The 23,103-nt window shown below is 38.2% G+C and overlaps 1 protein-coding gene across 3 annotated transcripts in view; it reads right to left on the bottom strand.

Annotated features, from left to right (window-relative positions):
• NALCN (sodium leak channel, non-selective) overlaps positions 1-23,103 on the bottom strand; it is a 250,021-nt gene that overhangs the window by 14,377 nt on the left and 212,541 nt on the right. For 2 of the 3 annotated variants that reach the window (XM_055802381.1, XM_055802380.1), the window contains exons 19-35: positions 22,198-22,299; positions 21,688-21,757; positions 20,361-20,452; positions 20,075-20,197; positions 17,757-17,813; positions 17,264-17,384; positions 17,027-17,158; positions 15,099-15,266; positions 13,822-13,926; positions 13,010-13,116; positions 11,057-11,177; positions 10,874-10,972; positions 5,847-5,940; positions 5,208-5,314; positions 4,727-4,801; positions 1,706-1,825; positions 569-637 (exon numbers count right to left, since the gene is read on the bottom strand). In XM_055802381.1, the coding sequence (XP_055658356.1) occupies positions 569-637; positions 1,706-1,825; positions 4,727-4,801; positions 5,208-5,314; positions 5,847-5,940; positions 10,874-10,972; positions 11,057-11,177; positions 13,010-13,116; positions 13,822-13,926; positions 15,099-15,266; positions 17,027-17,158; positions 17,264-17,384; positions 17,757-17,813; positions 20,075-20,197; positions 20,361-20,452; positions 21,688-21,757; positions 22,198-22,299 (1,762 nt within the window). The remainder of the gene's footprint in view (positions 1-568; positions 638-1,705; positions 1,826-4,726; positions 4,802-5,207; positions 5,315-5,846; positions 5,941-10,873; positions 10,973-11,056; positions 11,178-13,009; positions 13,117-13,821; positions 13,927-15,098; positions 15,267-17,026; positions 17,159-17,263; positions 17,385-17,756; positions 17,814-20,074; positions 20,198-20,360; positions 20,453-21,687; positions 21,758-22,197; positions 22,300-23,103) is intronic. The other variant, XM_055802382.1, reaches the window with a different exon arrangement.

Here is a 23,103-nt window from a genome sequence, read left to right as displayed (position 1 = left end):
CCATGCCAGTGTTTCCAGAAGACTATCTTAGCCCAATATATTTTTAAAATTGAACATAAATCTTTTACTGTGATAAGATGTACATTATAGAGATACAAGACACAGACCTGTACTGTGGAGGGAGAAACTTCTATAAGACAGTACTATCATAACAAGATGAGGGCATCAACTACCACTCCACTAGTCTTGCAGAGAAAATAAATAAATATAATGCACATCAGACCACACTGAAATGGCAAGTACTGAAAGTAGCACAATGTTATGTTCAGAGTTTGAGAGAGCATTTTTAAAAAACTACATGGCATTGCGATGCAGTTGTACTTTTTTTTGTTGTTGCAAAAATTGCAGCTTTTCCAGTAACCATAATATAATGCTATTATATAATACAGCTAAAATCCTGACATTTTAAAGACAGAGTGTAAAATTGGAGAGTGCTGCTTGAAGTGTCCTTTTTTTTCCTTGCATATAAAATAGAGCCTTACAGAATGTGCACTAGAAACACGTAGTATCTAGTCCTTTAATTCATACATGAGCACTGCAATGGTTGTAGTTCCTAATTTATACTTACATGCTTCCCACAAATTGAGAAAAACCTGAAGACAATTACGCATGCCCCCATCATGTAAGTGTATGCATTCTGGAACAGAAACACAGAAGACTTAATACATTGTCTCCCAGGGATCTCATGGAAAGATCATGATAATTGGTCTTTTAATAATGTAGGGCAGTTGCTATATGAAATAAGAGAAATCATAAACTAGTAGCACTAATACTTCAGTAAGTGGAGCAGTAAGAAACTAATAGAAGATGTTCCACCGCTTCAAAAATACTAATTCAACCTCTCCACACATCATTTCAAAAACTCTTCAATCCTCTATTAACTGGGCTGTAATCATGTCCAGCAGCCCCAGTCTACTTGTCTAGACAGCTGCTGGCTTACAGAAACTCCCCAGGCCTTCCCAGCTACTCCGCAGCAGGAAGCAAACTGTGAATGTCAGGGCAAAATGACTAGTCACACAAGACAGGTTTTCCTCCAAACAGAGCTTGCCGGCAGACAAAAGAGAAGCCTGCACAGCCATTATAGGGTTGTGGCTTCAACAACTTGTGATTGATCACAAGTCTCAGCTATCCCCTCTCCTTCCCTTGTATATAAGGGAACCAGGGGGTAGCCAAATTGATAAATCTGGAGTGGGATGGAGGGAGAGTAGATCTCCATCCCCTCTCCTCCACACCTTCTTGGATTAAACATTGTCCCTTTATCAAAACCAGAGCTCCAGAATTGCTTCTGTGTTTGGGACAGATTGTATTGTTCAGCAGTTTTGCAACTATGCCTTCTTCCAGCCCACTGCTCCTGTCTGCATACTGTGCATTGCCTCTTTCTTTCTTGACGTTCATGAGACTTCTGTGGGCAGGAGCTCTCAGTGTCTTCAGATTCCATCCTTTCTTCACTCACATCCTCCCTAAAGACTTCATTTTTCTACACATTTACCACCTCTACCTCAAGTCAGTAAGACAAGTTTTGTACTTCATCATTGCCCAAGACAACAATTCCTTCTTCTTAGCATCAAACTTAATTTATTTCATCCATATTTCAGCCTTATTAAACTCCCGAGGGTTTATCTGGGTGTATAGAAGCAATCCTGTTGCTGCTGCTTAACAGAAAAAATCAAGCTAAATCACTGGAACTGCATTTTATAAATCTTACCAGTAAGGCAAAGTGAAGTATCACCCATATAACTCCAAGAGATGTCACCAAGAGATCGTACCGATTTCTTCTGCTTTGCCAGAAGCCAGAAGGTGACATGGCAATAATCTTCATTGTGACCTACAGATAACAGCAATTTCTCAGGTGCACTGAAGAAATGGTTATTTCTTGCTATACAAACCTCTTCCATTCTCTAAAATGTTCGATTGAATTAATCTTAAGAAATAGTTTCAAACAACCAAGGGCAGGTTTCATGTCAGGTAAGTGTTCCCACATAGACAGGTTAGGCTGCTAGACTAACCAGAACATCTAAGCTTCCTTAGATAAAGGAAAAGTGGTATTTTTGGAAGACCACAAATGACCAAGACCAGGGTCTCTCTCTCTCTCTCTCCATCAAGTACTGAAGGAAGGGGTGTAGCTGACCACCTCAGACTGAATGCTTAATGCATAGATTGCTGAGGTGAATGTGGGCTTAAGTTTTCTTACAGTTAAACAAGTAATGAAGTTAGAAAATGATTGTCAATAACACGTGGCTGAAAGAGGTAGTAGTATCCTATCTGTCTAGCTGTCTGTAAACAGGCTAAAATCACATAAGCACATTTGAACTCAAGAATATAATTGTGTTCTGTAGCACCTATAGTTCTAATTAATTATAAAGCTTTCCCACATTGCAAATATTTCTTGCTTTAAGGAACAGTCTGTACTCAGCACCATCTGTACTCAGCAGTGTATAAGAGAAGAAACCTAAGAACAGTAAAGGCCGTACATTTTACAATGTACCTGGTAAAAGACAGCAGCTGAAGTGCTTGACATTTCCAATACAGGTAATAGGAGCAGAAACAGGAAGCTTAAGAACAGACATCAGCAAGAAATAGTCACAATGGCTAACAGATATTGAGGTAGGGTGATACATGTAGAGGGACCACCAGAGAGTTTCTCATACACAATTCGTATTAAACCTCAAAGCAAGTCAAGTGTTAGTATACAAAGGCTATAAATGTCAGGCTTTCACTACATAATTTTTTCCATCCCATCTTGCAACACTGCCATTTAGCAGTATCCTTTACATTTCTGAAACCTAAACTGTATATAAAAGGACACTAGTTTGAGGTAAAAGGCTGATTTTCCAGTTAGGTGGTTTATTTTTTTTTTCCCCATATAAATTTTTTCTGAAGCCTGCCTGCAAAGTGAAGAATACGTTGTCTGAGTCTCTAATTATCATTTGAGGTACCTGAAAGTATCTTGACTCCTATCCAGTCAGGTGAGATGCCCTAGAATACTGGAGACAGATGTATGGGGCTGGCAGGGATGACACAACACCTGCACACACCTCTGCTCTTCTGCAGCAGCTCATGGAGGTAAGGGGAGATCAGCTAGGGTACCCTAAAAAGCTTTTGATGCCTTTGGTTATTTAGGCAAATGAAACTCACCCTACATCTCCCTTGATCATATTGACAGCTTAAACACCTGCCTCACCTGTAGAAATTAAACGCCTAAGTTCAGATGCCTATAATCTTGAACTGAACACCACACCTTGCAAATAAAAAAACACATTTCACTTCATTCTGTGATCATTAGTAAGTTTTCTGAATTCTTCCTATTCTTCTACACCACATATACTGATGTGAGCAGTAAAGGTTTAAGACTGAATCGGGAGTCCTTAGGCTGGACACAGGGCCATTAGCTTTGCAGAAAGCTTTGGCCTTCCTCATGGACCATGCCTGCTAGTGGTAGCAGACTGTGTACATAGCAGACTAACCAGACTATGCTGCATTAGGGAAGATCCTGGGCAGGAAGCTGCTTCATCTCTCCATAAATTGTGTGCACTCACAGCGTGATAGCTGGCCTGTTGAGACAGTCAACAAATTTTTCTTGGCTCTAACAAACTTCCTTTGAAATTTTAGAGATGTATTTGTTTCCCCTGGCAGTATAAGAGAAAAAAAGTATTTCTGAAGACATAGTTACTAGGTAAATTAAAACCTGTCTGTGTATGACACAAATCAAACTTTTCTGTGTTTGCTCAGTCTCTCAAGAGATACTGATTTCTCCTGGGTAGGGAAAAAAGAAGCAACAGCATGGACATACTCTAGCTACAGCTGCTACAAGTTATTCACTTCATTGTTTATTCATCACTGCTGGCGAAACCTATCACTGGAACATGGGAACTGTCATATTGGATTAGAGCAGTGGGAAATGTACTCTACTATCCTGTTTCCGATAGTGGTCAGTATCAGCTATTCAAAAGGGACTGAAAAGAAAAATACTCAACTACAAACTTGGAACACAATTATGTACTAACCTAACCACAGAGGAAGCATCTTCTTTAACCTCATAAATGTCTGCTTTGTTACAGTATGGATATCCTTACACATGAAAAAATAAATGCTTTTAAAATGTGTTTATGTCCTTAGATTCCAATCTTATGAAAACAGGCTAATTACACCTTGCACAATTGATTGTGGTGACAATTTTCTCATAGACAGAGAACTGTTACCACATAGGATCTAGATCTGTGCAACAAAAGATAGACAATACTGGAATTTGACTTATGTTATTTAAAAGTATTAAAATGAAATATGATGTTTAAAAAACCAAAACAAAACTGAGAGTGGTTTGATGATGTCACAGCTACAGAACAGTGGGGATTAACACACCAAGCAAAATATAAATGGAGCAAGGAGAACTTCCATGATACAACACAGACCTTGTGTTGTATGGAGTGACTTTAATCTGAGATGTTCTGCAAGAAACGAGTTCATTTAGGCTGACCAAAACACATGCTGAAATGCTCAGAGTTGGACCTATATAAAAGAACACAAAGCTCAAGGTGGTGGAGAAGTATGACTACAACAAGTCAAAAGTTTCTTTCTACAACACATGTTTAAAGACAAGTGACATGGAGAGCCCCAAATGTACATGTTCAGAAATAAAAAATATAGTGAAAAATGAGACAATATCCCTAAAGACAAAATGAAACATATACATACTAGTCTCAAGAAATCATAAAATATATTACTTTACCTCAAGGACAAAAATGAAGGTGAAAACAACAGACATTGTTGCTAAAGGCACAGTCACTGGATCTGAAGCATCCCACTGAAATGCAAACAAAAGCCATTCATAGAAGAGTAGCTGTTAAACAGAAATAAATGCCTCTTCATTGCCTTAACTTTTCTTGCAGGTTTTGTTAATGAAGAGACTTCACTTTAAAATATGCTCAAGACAGAAGTGGCATCCTGGTGTATTAATCTCTCACAGATTTACAGCTTAACTGGAAATTAAAAATACCAAACCAGACTACAAAAAGACAGAAATTGACTCAGCTCTACAATTTACAATTAATCTACAGTGATCTGTGCCAACTGAGATTGCTGTATCTAGAAATTCTGTTTCCTTACATTCATCACAGTAATGGTTCAACTGATCATTAATTGATGTCAGGAAATGTGTGCAACACATGCTGTACTACTATAATGAAACACTTAAAAAGAAACACAATTACCTTAACTGATAACAACACAGACTGAGCCAGAACAAGTACAGCAATAGTTCTCTTAAAAAATGGATGCTGAGTTATATCATACATCTTAGCTCTAAAGCCATCGTTATCTGAAAAAGAAAGAATTTGAGGAGAGTTAAAATGCACAGTAGTATTTGCCCCTTATATCTTGACATATTTTCCATGACCATTAGTGGCAAAATAATCCTTCACCAGTTTCAAAATACATTTCTAATTTTGTGTTACAATTTTCCATATCAAATAGGGCCTCTGAATATACAATTTCAAATACTGAACACCAGTGTTGCATGAAGGCTGTGGTACTAGTAGGGCAAGTGCATCATTCAACTGCTGTCAGGTTAATACATTCCATTCATATCATTAACAGCCAACTGCAAATATTTTTCATTTAGAAATTCATTTTTTCATTAAGGCTTATCCTAAAATCATCGAAGCACAACCTTTTTTGGGGTTGATTTTAATAGCCTTATGCAAAGATCTGTAGTTGGAGCCTGTTTCTACGTTAACTTATGCACAACCTCCTAGTGGCCTCACGATTACAATTTTAATTTGAATCACAGACTCCTGGGGAATTACGAACACTAGGGCTCAACATGAATAAAATCAAAATATCTTTGATACCCGGACGAGGTGGGAGATGAAGAGGTTGTGCTATCTTCAGTCTGCTTTTCAGATCTTCCCATCTTCTCTGATCTACAGTCAGTAAAGCTGTCCCCTTAATAAAAAAAAAAGAAGTGTACAAAGCTTTTGTCATATAAAAGCTAGAACATTTAATGCTGTAAACATGAAAACAACATTCTCTTTGGTGTCTGAAATAAAGTTACATATGCAACTCTTTTTAAATAACACACTGTTTGGGTAAAGGAGTCTAAAGTATTAGCTGTTACTCAAGAGGATTTCTGGACACATTAGCTGTGAGTTTCTGGGACTCAACTCAGCAGGCACAGTTGCTGCTCTTTGTAGCAGCAGCCCAGTGTGGGCAGTGAAACACTGCAGGAGGTCTTCCATTTGACTGAACGTCATTTGCTGGAAAGCACTGTTTTAAAGAGTGGTCGATTTTGTCTGGACTTTGCTGCAGAAAATCCTGCGGCTTGTCAGTGCTGTGACAGTTTCTTGGGGAACAAGCCCTCCAGGAGACTGCCGTCACTCTCTACAGCTCTTCTGCTTGGGGTGGGGTGGGGTATTTAAAATAAAATAATAGTATACTATATACTGACAAGAGCTCTCCACAAAGGAAGCACAAGGAGAGGTAGGGATATACCCTTTGGACGGGCGCTGGTAGATGGTAATGTGTGTATGTGTTTTCATAACACAGGAGGAAACAAGCAAGCCCCAAACAGAATTCAGCATTATTTAAAATGACCTTAAAAATGTGGTCCTCATCATTTCAGAGAACTGTAAAATCTCACAGAAGGACTCTGGAGTTACAAAAAGAAGGGAGACCTTTTCAAGGTAAATGCCACAAGCTTGTCTCCTAGACACTCGGCTGCTCCCCCAGCCAGCACAGAGCCGCACTGAGCTGGACAAGGGCTGGTGTGATCTCTGGGGCTTCCCTTGGCATTGGCTTGTGTAGATGCTGGATCTGCGGCTGGCTGTGTGACTGATGGCAGGATTCCTCCCTCTCACTGGACATAATCTCTTTACAGAGCTGTGTGTCCAAATGGCAGCCTGGGAGAAGGTGCTTTCCAACACAAAGTGGACAAAGTGACAGATGTAAGGATGCCTATTGCTCATGTCAAGCCCAAACTGCACCATTTAGAAATGTTTAAATTAAAAGGCAACTCAATCAACCCAATGAGTACTTCTGGTTTATATTCTTAGAGAGCCTTCACTGCACACAAGACAAAAGGTAGCAAAAAATGTGGACTTTTGTAAAATTTAGAAATAGTGCTGCCAAGTTGCTCTGTTGCTCAGACGCTACCACTTCCACCAGCGGGATCATTATAAGGGACCAAAGAGCAGAGCCCTGCGAGGGGGACTGCTGCTGGATGAGCTGCGTTTGCGTTTGGACTTCGACTCAAAACTTTCGGATAATATCTGCGTCGATCACATCTTCACTGCTGACCAAACACGTGACACCTGGGAGCTGTGACAAGTGATGGGTGGAAGTTGTGAAACAGGGGGTGGTGGAACACTTTGGGCTACTGTCCTGGTCTCGGAACACCTGAGGGCTCAGCCCAGAGCCTCCTGTGGTACCTCCCAGTACATCTCCATGCCTGCAACTCCGACAGCTCCGATGAAATACTACAGCATATCTGAAAATATTTTTGGATTTTTTTTTAAAAATTGTTCATTCTCACATAAAATATTTATGCAGTAACTGTGCAACTCTGACCCTCCTCAACAACTCCTGGCACTACTGTAACCATGTATCAGCCATAAACTTTCTAAAGTCAACATCTACTTTAAACACCAATAGCTTGGCTAAGTAACTAGTTTTAAGATGATGTAACGTAACCTCACATAGTGGACTATTTTGCCCTCTTCTTTCTGGACTAGTTGACAGTCTTCTCTCTATCTTACTTGGCCTTTTTTTTTTTTTTCAGTTCCTGGGCATTTCTTCACTCTACTTAAATATTAATTGGGATGAGATTTTTTCCCTCCACTGCATAATTAACAAAAATATTCATCTTTTCAACTAAAATCTGAGGATATTTTCTTTTTCCTATAGTAAACACTTTAAAAGTAAAAAGTATTCAAGAAAGAAAGAGATGAAAACCAAACATTACATGCCACAGTAGCTACCTGGGGTTACTAAGAAACAGCTGAAAAAGCTTAACCAGATGACATAAATAATTTGTACTGACTGTATTTTTAGTATTATGTAAATTCTATAGAAATATTGCATGATGTGCCTGTTCAGTGTAATTTACAGGGAACTGTTACTAGTGAGTAACTTTTTTGATGTTCATACTAATGCTTTCCCCGTATTCAGACATGGAATTGAGGGAGGACCTTATTCATAGCTGAAAACGTGGTCATAGTTCGAGGAAAACATACAAGCAGAGAAAATCACCCCAAAAGGATAAATGTAAAAATCAGATAATTTTCTGAAAATAATGGGAACCCTAATTCAGGCCCTACACCTCAGACTTCCACATTTACACTGGAAGCTTGTGAAGGGTCAATCTGGGCTAAGATGAATTGTTTGGCTATCTCCTGTGCTCCCAATCCTTATAAACCTCATGTTCACAACTTTCCTGTTCCCTCTCATTTTAAATCACAGTGAACATAAACAAACTTTTGCTTTTCACGTGAGTTTGGGCTGTCCTGTGCCTTTAAAGCAGCATATCTAGGAGGAGGGAATGAAATATGAATCTGTTAGAGTCACATGTTTAAGGGTATTTTTCCCCTGTTCATCTGCATGTTTCAAACTCAAAAATAAAAAAATGGTGCAAGATTTACACTGATCTTGTGGACAAATCACTTCAAAAGTAACCTGTGTGTTGGCCCAGATCACCTTATTCCGTCGTTGATAGTTGACTACAAGGATGAATACTGAGTTATGAGTTAATGACATCTCACTGGTTTGTGAAAGAAATCTCAAAAGCTGCCTTTGCAGGAGACAGGCTGACATAGTAAACTTGATATTGTGACTCCTATGGAAAGAGTGGGAACTAAGAGCAAAAACACCGTCTAGGAGATGGACAGCAAGTAAGATTGGGCCTATTGTCACAAAAGCATAATAAAAGTCATACCAGTAAGGGCAAAGATCCAGCTCCTCTAGTAAATTTTTTCTATGACAATGGCCAAAAATAGACGCTGTAGGTGTAGCAAAGCAACCCAGACCAGCAAGTGGCTCCTGATGATTCTCCACTGCCCACGGAGCTGGCTCAGAATTTCTGACAAATACATTCAAGAACACATTCAAAACTAAAGCAGAAACACACCACTTGCTTGGTTCTCAACATCATATGCACTGCACCTCAATCGAGTAAAGGAAAGATGCTTGATCAGCTACAATCAAAAGCTATTTAAGAGAGAACTCTGTAATGTGGTATTCTTGTGGCCTACACTTGTGCCTACAAACAGGTTTTTGAGGAAATTGACTTGTGTGGAAAGTGTGAAGGGGAATCAAAAAACAATGTATATGACAGAAATGCTCACCTAACATCTCAATAGGGTTTCATGAACTATGATGTACCTGACAGAAACACATAGCTAAATACCTCATAGCTACAAAGGAAAAGCATTAAAATATTTTTAACTTTTCAAGTAATACTTTAATTACCTGTAATTCAAATAAAACAATTTACTTTTTTTTAAGACTTACTGAAAAATTATTTTGTATGCATCAGTGTAAAGCTGACACATTTAAAGGAAAAGTAACATTACACAGCTGAACAGGAAGGGGTAAAAGCATCTATAAAAATCCCGTGGAATTCTCATACTTGAGAAATTTCAGCTTTGTTAATTCACGAGTCAAAATTTAGTGAATAAAAAAAATAAATGAATAGCACATTGCTCCTTGTTCTCTAGAACAGATGTATTTTAACACAAATAACTTCATCTTACCAAAATTACACTGGAGTCACACAAACAGAAATACCTTCTGAATGGCAGAGGTTTTAGGCCATATATTTGGCTCGCAATCTGCTTGCCTTCATTTCACAATGCCTTGCTTGCCCACACTGGACACACAGCAGTGTGCTGCTCAGCTCCCTTCCAGGAGTCAAGTAGTTTCCTTGAAGGGCAAAATCAACAGTTGTGTTTGCTATATATTTTGGGTCAGGGCCATAGGAGGGCCATGGCCAGCACCCAGTTTGTCTCCAGCATGAGCATACCATCTACCTTGTGTTCTCCAAGCCCCAGAGTGCATCCTTTCCCTCCAATGCCATAAGTGATAAAGATATCGCTCTAGCTAGCTGCAACACAGACAACTCATTATTTTGGGGCCTTTGAACTAAGAGATGAAAAAAACATAATAATTATATCTTGGTGCCACAGGGGCACCACAAGAGGCTCAGAAAAAACCAGTCAGATTAAGGGCTGTGCAGTGTGTATGCAGCAGCCCCATCCACAGGATGCTATCTTTAACAAGTGTAGACATGAGCTGCTCTGTAACAATTCACTGTAGGACAGATTTTTCTACTTTTCAGGGTAATCCACAAAGCCCATGTGAACTGCAGTTTTTTTTCCTAGAACACTAGCTACTTTTTTGTTTGAGTGATGGACAATTAATTTTACAACTCTGCTGCTTGCCAAGAAAAAGCCATGCAGCTTTACTTTGGATCTGAAACACTGCAATTGCAGGGCTCTAATGAGACCCCTCAGTTGTAACATACAAGCATAACATGTCTTTTTACCTGCTGCTGCATATATAACTCCATCAAACTAAAACAGCAGAATGTGCAGCATCTGTAAATACATTGTGCTCTGGATTAAGTCTCATGTGACAACACAGCTGCATTGTAAATAACCTCAGGCAGCTCTGAAAGAATGTGTGATGGATTGTTATCATTGCAGGCTTGAGTTTTGTAGCAAATATGGATCAGGTGTGTCTGAAGCCATACTCGGAGGCTTGCAGATTGTAAGACTGGTAAGTCAATCTTAAAGGCAGTCTTACCAGGTAACGCAGACAGTGCAATATCACTTTCAGGTTTCTTACAGAGCCAGTCCTACACACAATAAACCACCTCGCTCAGTACCTTGTTTTCATTGAAATTAGCGATGACAACCCCAACGAAAAGGGTCAGTCCAATCATGCAGCCAAGGAATACAAAAACATGAATGTAGATTCCATGGATCTGAATAGACAAAAATAAGATCAATAGTTAAAACAAATCAAAGTATGTGTGGTAGAATTCAAAGACTGTGATGTGTTTCCTTACCGGCCCAACGCGATGAATAATAACATCTCTGACTTCCACCCAGCCTTTCAATGAAAGAACTTCGAATAGTGCCAGCATTGCATTCCCCACATTGTCAAAATTAAAATTCCGAGGATTTGCCCTGAAATGCAGTACATAAGTAGGTGTAACTTCAGCAATTAAGTTGTTCTTTCTGTTACCTTGATTCTTCATAGTCTAACTAAGATTTAAATACCTTGAAGAGTTGGTGTGAAAGCCTATGAAATGTATCATTCAAAATTGTCTCAAGAATAAGAAAATAGCTACAGCAATAAATATGTACAGCATAATTTCTTTGATCCCCATGTATGTTTTATTTTCTTACTCAGACTCTGATTCACAGTAATAAAGCTCATAAGATGTTCCTGCATTTTAGTATTTTTGTCAATGAAATTAGCAAAATTCAGCATTCAGGAAAAAATGGATCTGGTGACATTGGCCAGATTATAAAATAAATATAAGTGAAGGAGACCAGCCTCAAACCCACATAAAATTATTTGGACTCCAAAGTTGGCAAAATCATTTAGAAAATGTGATTCCCCATTTCATTATCATCAGGAGCTGATGATCTAAAGCAAAACTTACTGAGAGGACATCACATCTTCTTGACTTTCCTACACCATATGTTCTGACCTTTTGTAACAGTTGATATTCAAGAGGATGTTTCTAGCTGAACATTAGAAGTACCCTCTCTGGGCTAGGTTAGCACATTGCTCTGTCTACAGTTTGAGACAGATAATTCAAGAAGCTCAAGTGTTTTCAACAGTTTATGAGGTAAATAGTTGTATTTTAGAAGATTATTAAGTATTTGGTGCTTCTGAAAATCCAATCATTCAGTGAAAAAGAGCTCTAACATGTAGATATTTCTTTTAAATGTGGCCCTTAGATTGGCATCTGGCTCTTGAAAATGTGGCCTGACACAGCCAACAGGTGGTATAAACGTCCTTGTGGTAAAATATTTTTCTGCAACAACAAAACATTCCCCAAAGTTTACAGTTATGCTGATTAAGACAGTTTTTGCTTATTTCTGGATCAGGCTGAAGAGGACTGAATTTGCTTACTCGTGGAAGAATTTTTCTGAAGCACACAGAAACAAAGACTTCTGCAGATGTCAGAGTTTCACCGACTGTTCAAATCACAGCAAATTATTTCATTAGTGTAGGATGGCTCTGAATCTACCACTGCTGGTACATTCTTCATCCACACACATAGTCAATTAAAATAATTGTAGTTGTTAAGCTGATTTTGCAAAATGTCAACCAACTAAAAAATGTAAACAGTTAAAAAGAAAGTTTTTTTGCCTGTTCAGGTGTTGGGAAATACTCAATGGACTTAACCAGAATACTAATCAGAAATGTAATGTTAGCTTTTAAATAAATTTTACTACACTACTGCACCACATAGACCACAAGGATTTCCTGAACTGGAAACAGAAAGAAGCTGCTAGCTGGCATGGTTGATGGCCATAGAAATGGCTTTAGACATTACTTGCTCTTCTTTTTTTTTTCGTTTTTATGGGTAGCTGTAGGCAGGTTTATTTACCTTTCTTCTCATCTTTTCCTATCTATTCTTAGGTTCTGTTGTGATGTAGAGCTCTTAGGTTGTCTTCACAATAGTACTAAGGAACAATGAAGTGATAATCTTGGTTCAAGACAATAACTCCCACTGTAATAACAATCACATCTAATTCCTGTCTAGGTTCAATACCTATGGGTATTTTTTCCCTTTCTGCTTTATGAATAGAACAGCAGGTTAAGTGTGGAAAAGTTTCATATATCTGGCTTTTTACTAAAAATACCAGAATTTTTACTCTTACTATAACTTGACTTACAATAAAACCCCTTCATCAGTAGTTTAATGCCATGACATCTGAGCCATTTTCTACATTAACAGATGCATTTTTGAAGAAAGATAGGCCAACATGTAGCAACTCACCAGACCCGTGGCACCCAAAATCCAGGCTTTTTCTCTCCAGGTCTTAACTTTAAATTGAGATTTTTGGAAACACTTACATTTATTCTGAAGATGCCATGACAATCTTCCTATAGTGAAATAAACCACAGTCTGAGATTAAATAATGGCTTGTGAGAAATGCTGAAATGTCAGTATAGAAGCACACTTGCCATAGGGAAGCAACATAAACAGAAATGAAAGGTTATTTACAGGTCTGGGATTAATAGTCATGGACCTTTACCAAAACGAAAAATGCATCTTAGGAAGAATCCAAAGACCCCTTTTCCTTCCAGAACGGAGTGCTTTGAATTTTGCAAGACTACCTAGTCTTTCACCTCTTTCCTAAAGACTATTCCTCTCTTCTGGTGATGATATTTCTCCAAATAGAGTAAGAAACACAGCTAATTTTCTCCGTGTAACCTACACAGCATTCCCAGTGCTTTTAACCTCTAGCAGCTTAACTTTGCTGCTGACCTAAGAATCCATAGGTGTCATTTTCCATGGTTAATTCCATGTGACATCCAGCCCTTTGCAAATAATATGGCATGAGTTTGACAGCTTTTTCAGACGTCTCCTGATATTTGGATGTGCTTTACTTTTTTACATGAAAACCCAGATTCACCCTCATTTGCCCACTCCTTTACCACCTTTCCGTCCATCATCCTGCTTCTGAACAACAAAGTGCCCAAGATCTCCATCTCTCATATAATAGCTCTGATTCCCTGACTTGCTTCCCCCAGCAGGCAGAAATGGCACAGCATACTATTATTTTGAAGCAGAAAAGCAGTTCTTACCCTAGAGATGATGTGTGGATCATTGCATTTAGCCAGTTTTCCAGCAAAGAGCTGCACCCCAAAGCTTGCAAAAACAAGCATTAATGTCAGCAAAAGAATAGAAACCTGTAAAGATGAAGTTAGACTTGTCAAGCTCTCCTCCTGCAGACTTGAAAAAGGAGGTCAGCTCCTTCGGTGAAGTGCAGGGAGGATCATTTTGTTGCATAAACCTGGAGATACGGCTTTTGTGACAGACATGTTACTTTAGGTTCTGATCCAGTAACCAGGTGCTGTATTATTATATGTATTATTATTAACATAGCATCTAAGAATTGTAGATAAGGATCAAAGATTTCTTGCTCTTAGTGTACCAACTTGCTAAATTCTGTATGCATAAGAACTGCCATTCACTTTAAAGAGAATTCTTCACATACTTAAATATGTGCTGCTTCTGTTTTGCTTAATCAGGCTTTACTAATTAATGAGTAAGCCATTGTTAGATATTTAATTCCAGTATAGCTACAATAAAGATATGTAGGAGCAAATTTTGATGTATTCTCTCACATATTTACTGTATCTATGAAATGCTAAAAAGCTTTATACTTTTTGTCCTTGCTCTTATTGCTGCCTGAATATATTTTGCACCTTAGTTTTTTATAACAACCTGACCTAATACAGCATTCTGTTAAGGAACAAAATGCCTGTTGTTTAGGCTGACAAACATCACATATGGTCCCAAGACAACAAATTAGGTTCTGATCAAGCAATCACAGACTCCATTATTATTATTATTACTATAAGTGCATAATCATGATCATAATAACAACGATGACATAATAATAAGATCCAGACCTGTGATGAACAACTGCTTTTATCTTTGGCTGCCTCTCAAAAAACTTGGATGGACAGACCCTCAGCTTGGAAACCAGGTTTACTTTAGTTCTTGCCAAGCTGTCATACCCTACACTTCTCACCTTTCTTCCCCAACTAGAACTGTGAATAATGGGTAGACTTTATTTCAGTAGTCCTCTTATGTAATTATGGCCAAATATATGTTGAAAGAATACTATAATTTATAGAAGAATTGTTACAGCAGCTTTATTCAGTATAAATGTAAATGAGTTATTTATATTCCTAATTTTTAAAGTGTTCTGTAATCACCTGCAGAGGTACCTACAATGAAAAGTAAACAGACAGCGGTGGAGAAAAGATTAGAAAAGAAAAACATGATAGCAAAATGTTACCGTAGTACTTCTCCATGTCTTTTTTTTTGCAAGAACAAAATAACAGACACATACCAAAAAGATTTCCTTAAAGCCACTGAACAGCTCTCGCACCACTTTCCTCATCTGAGGGACCAGTTTGAAAATTCGAAGAGGCCGGAGGCAGCGAAGTACCATTAAGAGCTGAGCTCCAGATTTGGCAGGGACATTCTGGGGCATCCAGCACAGGAATATCAAACTCACCTTGAGGAGACAAGGCAGGAAAAGGCAAAAAAGTATTAGCTTTACAATGTCTTACTTGACACTGACACAGCACAGAAGATCAATAAACACGCTTCCTTAAAATTAAAGGGAAGATTAAGGTAAAAAAACCCCTAATTTAGAAGAGGACTTGGATATCCTGTGGCCTGGCTGACTGTCCTAACTAATGGGCATCAGATTCAGCTTCTGTCTTCCCCTTTGACTCCAAATCTACTTGATTCTTTTCAGCAAATGGATCAGTTCCAAAAGAATAAATCAAATTGGCTGATTCAGAGCAGGGACACAAACTGAAGCAGGCAGCAGCATCTCTCTCCTCCCTTCTCATTTCAAATGGAGATTCTATCTTGAGTAACTGAAATATCCTCACCTGGAAAGTCTTAACAGTTTCCTTGCCAGTTTTTCCTACCACTTTGTTATAGGCGTAAGTAGTTTTGTTACTGGGTGGTTTTATCATGCGAGTATTACACATTCAAAAGTGTTTTCAAACAGCATAATTGTGTCCTGTAGCCTGAACAATTTCTGACAGATGGTTATTGATTATAAACCTGTTTCTTATTATTTTGTAAAAAGTATTTATAAAGTCAGTGTTATTATAGGGGGACAGAAATGAGAGTATTACAAAGTGCACAAAAAATGGAGGATCAAGCTGGTATCACCGGTATGATTTCAAACACCATACAATTTGTTAAAAGCAACAGTGGTAAAAGACAGCTGCCCCACCGAAACAAAAAGAGTTGCTAGTGCATTTGACTTACTTTCATATTCTTTTAAGATCACCACAGGCACATTTGGAATATCCAAGCTACAACGCTAAATTTTCCTTCAGACCAAAACAGAGGGATTTAGAGATTCAAGAACCTAATGCAGACAATGATTATGCATACTGCAGTAGGAATTTTGTATAAGTATGCGTATTTTTATTTATGCTAACAATGGAATCTTTGATACAAACTGATTGTGGCAAATTTTATGCAGCACATGTCTGGTAGATTAATCTCTGAAAGATTTAATCTAAATCCATCAAAGCCATTTTGTTTAGTAATTTCTCCAGCTGGAAAATATTGCATACTGTATTATACTGAGCACTGGTTTTGACACGTTCTGTGGTGTTTATTGCCGTATGTGAAGAAGAAAGGACCTCTTTCCCTTCTATCTGAATGGTGTGCAAGAAATTTCCAGGGGACAAAGAAAACAGTGTATCAATTTTTTCCTGAGAACCACTACTGATAGGTATGGAATACAGAAAGATGCTACTTTGCCTTCTTTCTGCTACAGCAATACCAGCAACAAGGAAGTGCCCTTCTGTCAAATGGTAGAGGCTTTTGAAAAGCCTTCTATAAAGCAGGAGTGCTGTTGAGCAACGAATGGCTAAGAACTAGATAAAATAAAGGTTCTTCTGCATACAAACGCTGAAGCAAGGTCAGAGATCTTGAGCTTACTTTGGAATGAAATCAGGTCTGGTACTTAAAACATATCAACAAATAAACAATTAAAAGGGGCCATATAATGGCCCTACACTAAAATGCCAGGTGCATATCACATGTAAGTGTGATTTTTAGATGTCCAAATAAGTATTCATATACATAACTGACAGGACTACACATGAAAGCAGTGGTGTTTGTATATAAATTCCAGGACCGCATTTGCACCAAGGTGCAGAGCCAAACTTTTTAACATTACCAAACATTTATATATCCAAAGATACCAAAATTACGAAACCTCCCAAAATATAAAAAACTTACAAGATATATAAATATGTCCATAACTCCTCCAAAGTCCCTAATCACAGCTGTTGGCGTAAAAAACAAGCCATCTGCCATAATCTTCAGATTAAGCTCAATGCTCATGAATATTACAAACACATATTCAGCAATCTGAAAACCAAAGCAGAGAATAGTCATAATTTAGGAATGGGCGGTGGAGAAAACCAAGGTGACTGTGCTTCATTAAATGTAAAATGATTCAGTGACAGACAGTACCTGGAGTGTTGGAGCATGCATAACTCTTCTAAAGGGGGATTCGAACATCATGGAAATGCAGGAGCATATAGTAACAATGATCATGACCCAGTCCAGGTAAGTAACCAAACCCAGCAAGTCACTGCAAAGAATATGCAAGGATAACCGTTACAGAAATGCCATGAGTGCTGTGTCACTTGTATTGTGTCTACACCACAGTTAAGTGCTTTCCTAAGAAAAATAAATTAAGCTGAGGAGTATGTTACTATATTTCAGAAATGTGTAGTAAAACTAGGGAAGTTGCATGCAAGTGAAGAAGAAAAGTCTGATAAAAAAATCCTCTTCCTATTAATCCTACTGGCCAAACAACTCCATGGAAAGAAAAATCTTTTTTTGGGAAAAAAAGAAATACACATGTGCATGCACACATACACACATGCATGCATGTGTGTGCTCACACACTTATATTGCAGGCTTATGTGACCAAGCAAAGTTACTTTTTTGCAGTGCTTACTAAAGCTGATGGTATTTGGTATTTTTCACAGCTCCAGTAACAGGATCTGTTTTAGAACTATAAAAAGAAAAAAAAAGACACAGTCATTTACATTTTATTTTAGTCAGCATTATAATTGTATCATGCATCCATCTCCTCAAAATAATTTATATCCAAAAACAAGGCTACATTTTATCTTGGCTTAATTTTAAATGCCTGTATAAGTTTCATTTAATTCTATGCAATTTTAGTCACATCATCAACACAGCTAGGATCACTTTAATTCATGGCCTACCAGCAATTCCTGTAATGATTCTTTACACTGCTAGTTTTTTGGGTCTTGCTTTTGTAAGCAAGAATTTAATTTCGTTTTTTTCTTGGGGATGGGGAGGATTACCTGCTACTGAATTTCATGTTCTGAAGTGCTTCCTCAGAAGTTCTTTCCTTTTACTTCGAAACCTCTTGGACCATACCCTCAGTTGACACAAAAAAGAAAAAAATCCTTCCACAAGCCCTACTTCTTTTATTACTTCTTTAGTCATTTTCTGATGAATATTTCTAGATTTTCTGTGTCTGAATTTTCCTATGAAATTGCTGTGCTTCACCTACCATATTCAAACACCCATCAGGCAGCCAGAGAGAGTGAGAACCACCCTACGAGTAATAAGCACATATCTACATGATGTGAGTTAAGTTCTTGCTTCAGCAATTATTTAGCCTTTTCGTACCAAGCAGAATGGCTTCAGCAGAAGGAGCTACAAGAATCCTACCCAAGAAGCCTACCCTGACCCAGTGGTTAGGGGCACATTTTACTTATCTTTTGAATCCTTGTAGCAAATCATGCCAAGACAGGATCTCCACTGAGATATCCTACAGTCCATACTTCCTTGCCGAGCTTAAAGTGAAAAATGGACTGACCTGACTTTGAGGTATTACCACCAGAAGAAATTTCATGGTTATGAATTACAGGAATGCCAGATGCACACAAGGAGAAAAAGAGGCAACTGCCACAGGCCAGGTTCACCCACCTACACCAGTCAGAATACAGAATATTTCCACTGAACCAACTGACTTTTGGGTCTTCTTAAGCTCGCTCGTACCTGTTCCCATACAGTGGCATTCCTCAGCCTTTTTTACTAGAAGAAAATACGTAAACTTCCAGTTTGAAAAAAGATACCTAGGACAACTTGCTTGGCAAGCTGGGTGGGACAATGAATAAACAAAAAAATGTCTGTTTAACAAAATCAGTTTACTCTTATAATTGCAAACATTTTAATTAAACTGTTGATAATATAAATATCCTGTTACCCTCAGGCACTCCACAATGCTAAGAGGCACTGATGTGCATTTGACAAGTGGATTGGAATGCATGTTTGTGTGTTTTTTTTGCTGTTTTAATTTGCAGCTGCTTTGTGGACGAGCGAACTGCAATCAAGTTAGCAGTTGCATAGAAAAGCAGGCACCTAACTCAAGGACATGCTTCTACATAGGTGGCAGAACACTTACATAAGGTATTGTAAAAATGAAGTATCTAACCTTCCTGTTCTTCTACCTAGAAGTAATTTGCTGAAGGGTACAGAGAAAATCAATAGTAAAGCAGGTGCTGAAACCAGGTCTTCCAAGTGCCAAGCTCATAGTCTTGGGCTATCTTCTGTCACAGTGTTTGCAAGATGACAACCATTAACCCTCCAAAATTAGAGTGCTAGCCACAGAGGTTTAAAAGAAGAGCTATAAGATGATTTTATATCAAGCTGCTTGTACATAAATCTGTACCCGCCACACTCACATACACCTACAGTTTAGTTACTGAGTCTTCCCAGCTTTCATCTGGTCTCAGCGTTTCTCCTTTTACCTCCCACAGTTGAACACCTCCCCATCCCATTCTGGGTCTCTAATTATGGGCTAAGGACTCTTTGTGTGAGCATAGGTGTGATTCATTTCCCTTCACCTTTTTCTGTTCTTTGAGTAACTGTTGGTGTTATGGACTTCCTGCCTCACGATAAGGAATAGGAAGGGAATAGCAAGCTGATTCCCCAAGGTCTAAAAATGGGAGTATAAAACATTAGCCTTTCCTCTCAGTTCACACCTACAGTTTCCCCACAGTCTTGTCCCATCTCGGCATTGCAGACTGCTCAAATGTGTCTGCCCTTACACAGCATTTTATTGCTTCCTTTCTTCCAACAGCAAGATTATACTATACTATAGGCAACTGACTGCCAGCTCGTGTGGTGACCACATTATATGCAGTTTTCCTTTCCAAATAAAAGTCAGACCTAGATTTCTGAGGACATTAATGTAAACTCTTGTTGGAGCCAATTGTTAATATGGATTAAACTTACGCATTAAAGCGAGCTCGTACTACCACTCGGCAGAAATTCCTGAATCTATGTTCACGACCAACTATGAAAAGTGGTTTATCAAAATATGGATGATTCTCTCGCAGTTCCTCTTCTTGGACTTTCCTTTGGAAAGACAGAACATAAATTATTAATTGATATGCATTACACCTGGCAAAAATATCCCTTATATTTGTTCTTTTTTCATTATGACTCTCAATATTTTTACTTCATGCAGAAAACTCCTAATACAGAAAAGTGTGCACGCAGACTTTTGATTTTTAAATACCTTTTCATTTCAGCTTGTTCTTTTTTTTCTTGAATCATCTTTATCTCACTGTCTTCTCTCTGTGCATTTCTGTATCTCACTGTGTTGGAATGCTAGAAGCAAAATGATTCCTTTTAAATGAGGTTCGTGGGTTGTTGTTTTTTAATGTTAGATGAAAGCAAGATATGGTATTTTACATAGAATGATTCAAATGAAAAATCTGTATTTCAAAATGCATTGCACATCAACCCAGTCAAGCATGCTATACAGTATTTTCTATCATCTACAGCACAAAGCTGCTTATTTTCATCAAGGTTAATTTCAGTTTTAATTTCATGCGTGAAGTCTCATCCAATGCGACTTTTAACTTTAAAAGCAAAGGTCCCGTAAGCTCAGCTGATCTCTCTGAACTGGAATGAATACCATCAAAGTTACTAAGGGCAAAGACTGGGAAAGAAAAGGCTTTAGACACCCTTTCAGCTTCCCAAGCCTGCCATACGTGCTGCCAGGCACTGAGTTGCACAGAACATGCAGGTAGTGACTGCTGAGCACAGGGAGGGGGAGAGGGAGGGAGGACATTATGTCTGAGCTTGAGGGTACAATCAGTATTACTATTCAGAGTTAAGTGAGCTTGGAGCAATCCTGGAGGGGTAATACTGGGTGTTACCCTTACTATTGGACACAAGCAAATCTACATCTGCTTTATAAGATTAGTTACCTATAGCTTCTTTCTACCACCATGCAGGGAAATTCATTAATTACTTCATATGCAGTTGTTTCTAAGTATGAAGCACGTCTAGAGAATGATTGCCATAGTTTGGAAATAGAAGGACTAATATTGCCCCTTGAATTTTCACAGTTGCAGATATCCACAAACTATCATGAATTTGCAGAAGAGAAAATGCACTTAACTGCATAAAACATAGCACAGTGGAATCCGTGATTACTATTCTTTAGTCTTTGTCCTTTTGCCTGACAGTCCTGGTGTTTGAAAAATATTGTTAAACTTCCATCAGAAATTTTGAAGTGCTGTTTTGCCAGCCTGACTGATTTGTATAATTCCAAAGTAAGGCTTTTTAAGGTGTCCTGGGTAGCAATTGCCGTGTTCCTAATGTAGTGTCTCCAACATCAGTGAAATCTATCTCAACAAGTGTTTCAAAACCAGAAAGTCAATCAGTGAATTAACCATGTCAATTGAGGATAATTCTGATGCAGTTGCACTATTTGTTTTATTATTTCAAGATATCAAAAGACAAACTGTAAACAAGATCATAAATAGACATTATTCTTAGACAAGTGTTTATTATATAGTATACATTCTTATTTCTTCATTTCTATGAGGACTTACATCTTGAGTCAACGTTTCAAGAGATTTTCCTCTGCTGATTCGCTGGCTGTTGGAACCATGTCTCAGTGACCTGAAACAATCATAATCAATTTAACGATACATCTCAAGATGAAATTTTGACCTTTATAGGATGGCCATTATAAAGCACTGCTCTCCAGCCAACCAATATCTCAAATTCTTATCATTTTTCTCTCGCTAACATCAGACGCTTATATGTTTGTTCTTCAATTGTTTTCAATCCGGTCTAACATAAGCCAATTTCTTTCCTTCTGATCCTTAAATTGATAGCTTTGTAGTTGGTGAAGGAAATGACATTTGAAATAAAAAGGCATTTTCTCCATTGATACAGTACAATGAATTTCATTATGGTTACAGTGAAGAATGTAGAATTCAGTTCTTTGTACAAGTAAGTAATTTCAGGTTTTCATGTTAGGTATTGCTCAAATGTAATTCTTTTTGTCACCTTTATTTTAAGAAAGTTTTTAAACCATCTCTTCTGTCCACATTTACCTGCGTTCTTGTCGTATGTGATGCTGGACACTAAGTATTGACCTTTCCTTTGCAGGCTGCCCCTCAAAGGATCCACTCAGCATGCGTTGTCTAGTGCAGGCCCTACAAAGAAATACAATGATGATGACACAAGAGTTTTCAGTATAAATTATAATTTCCAAGGTACTGCATTCAGACAAATCAGCTTGGCTTTCTGGGAAGCAAATGTGCAGCTCAACAGATAACTAAAACAGCAATGGACTTTCCACGAAAACATATTTCCAAGGCAATGGTCCTCACTCTGCAACATAACTGGTCACCTCATGAACCTTTTCCATGCCTTAGCAAGGGCCATCATTGATTTTTTTCAGTTTGCTGTAGGATTTAAGGTCCCTCAAGACTTTGCTAAGTGTGAAAATGGTCAAACAATGACTAATCATCAGTAAAACCAGCTTCTCAGCAGAAAAGAAGGGAATAGTACAAGTATAGCTGTCATTTTAGGGGAGCTCCATTTCAGGGATGTATGTGGCAAAATATTTATGTACACACTCAGGACTTACAGCCCATCTTTGATTGTTGTTCTACGTAACTGGGACCATATATAGCTTGAAATGAAAAGCTGCACATTCCTGATACCCTGTGATGTGAAATGTCTGCTGTCTGGGAATGCATTCACCTTGCAGCATTTTGTTGTGTAGGTTTCTTCACTTGTTTACTTACTTTCATTTTGCTTTTGCTGAATTTCGGCAAACACATTTTACATATTTTGGCAGAAACAAGTATTTGTTGGTTGCTAAGTGTGCTACAGTTAAACAGAACACACGTATCTTTATTTTGATGGCTACAAAAATATGGACTTGTTGAAGAAAAAGAGAGAGTTCCACTAACAGAGCTCACACAAATCCTCCAATGGCTGAGAAATGGAAT

This window comes from Falco peregrinus, chromosome 4, assembly GCF_023634155.1.
Source record: "Falco peregrinus isolate bFalPer1 chromosome 4, bFalPer1.pri, whole genome shotgun sequence".
NCBI classification, from domain to species: Eukaryota; Metazoa; Chordata; class Aves; order Falconiformes; family Falconidae; genus Falco; species Falco peregrinus.
The sequence above is the reverse complement of the archived record's forward strand: the minus strand, read 5'-3'. Positions and strand labels throughout refer to the sequence as shown.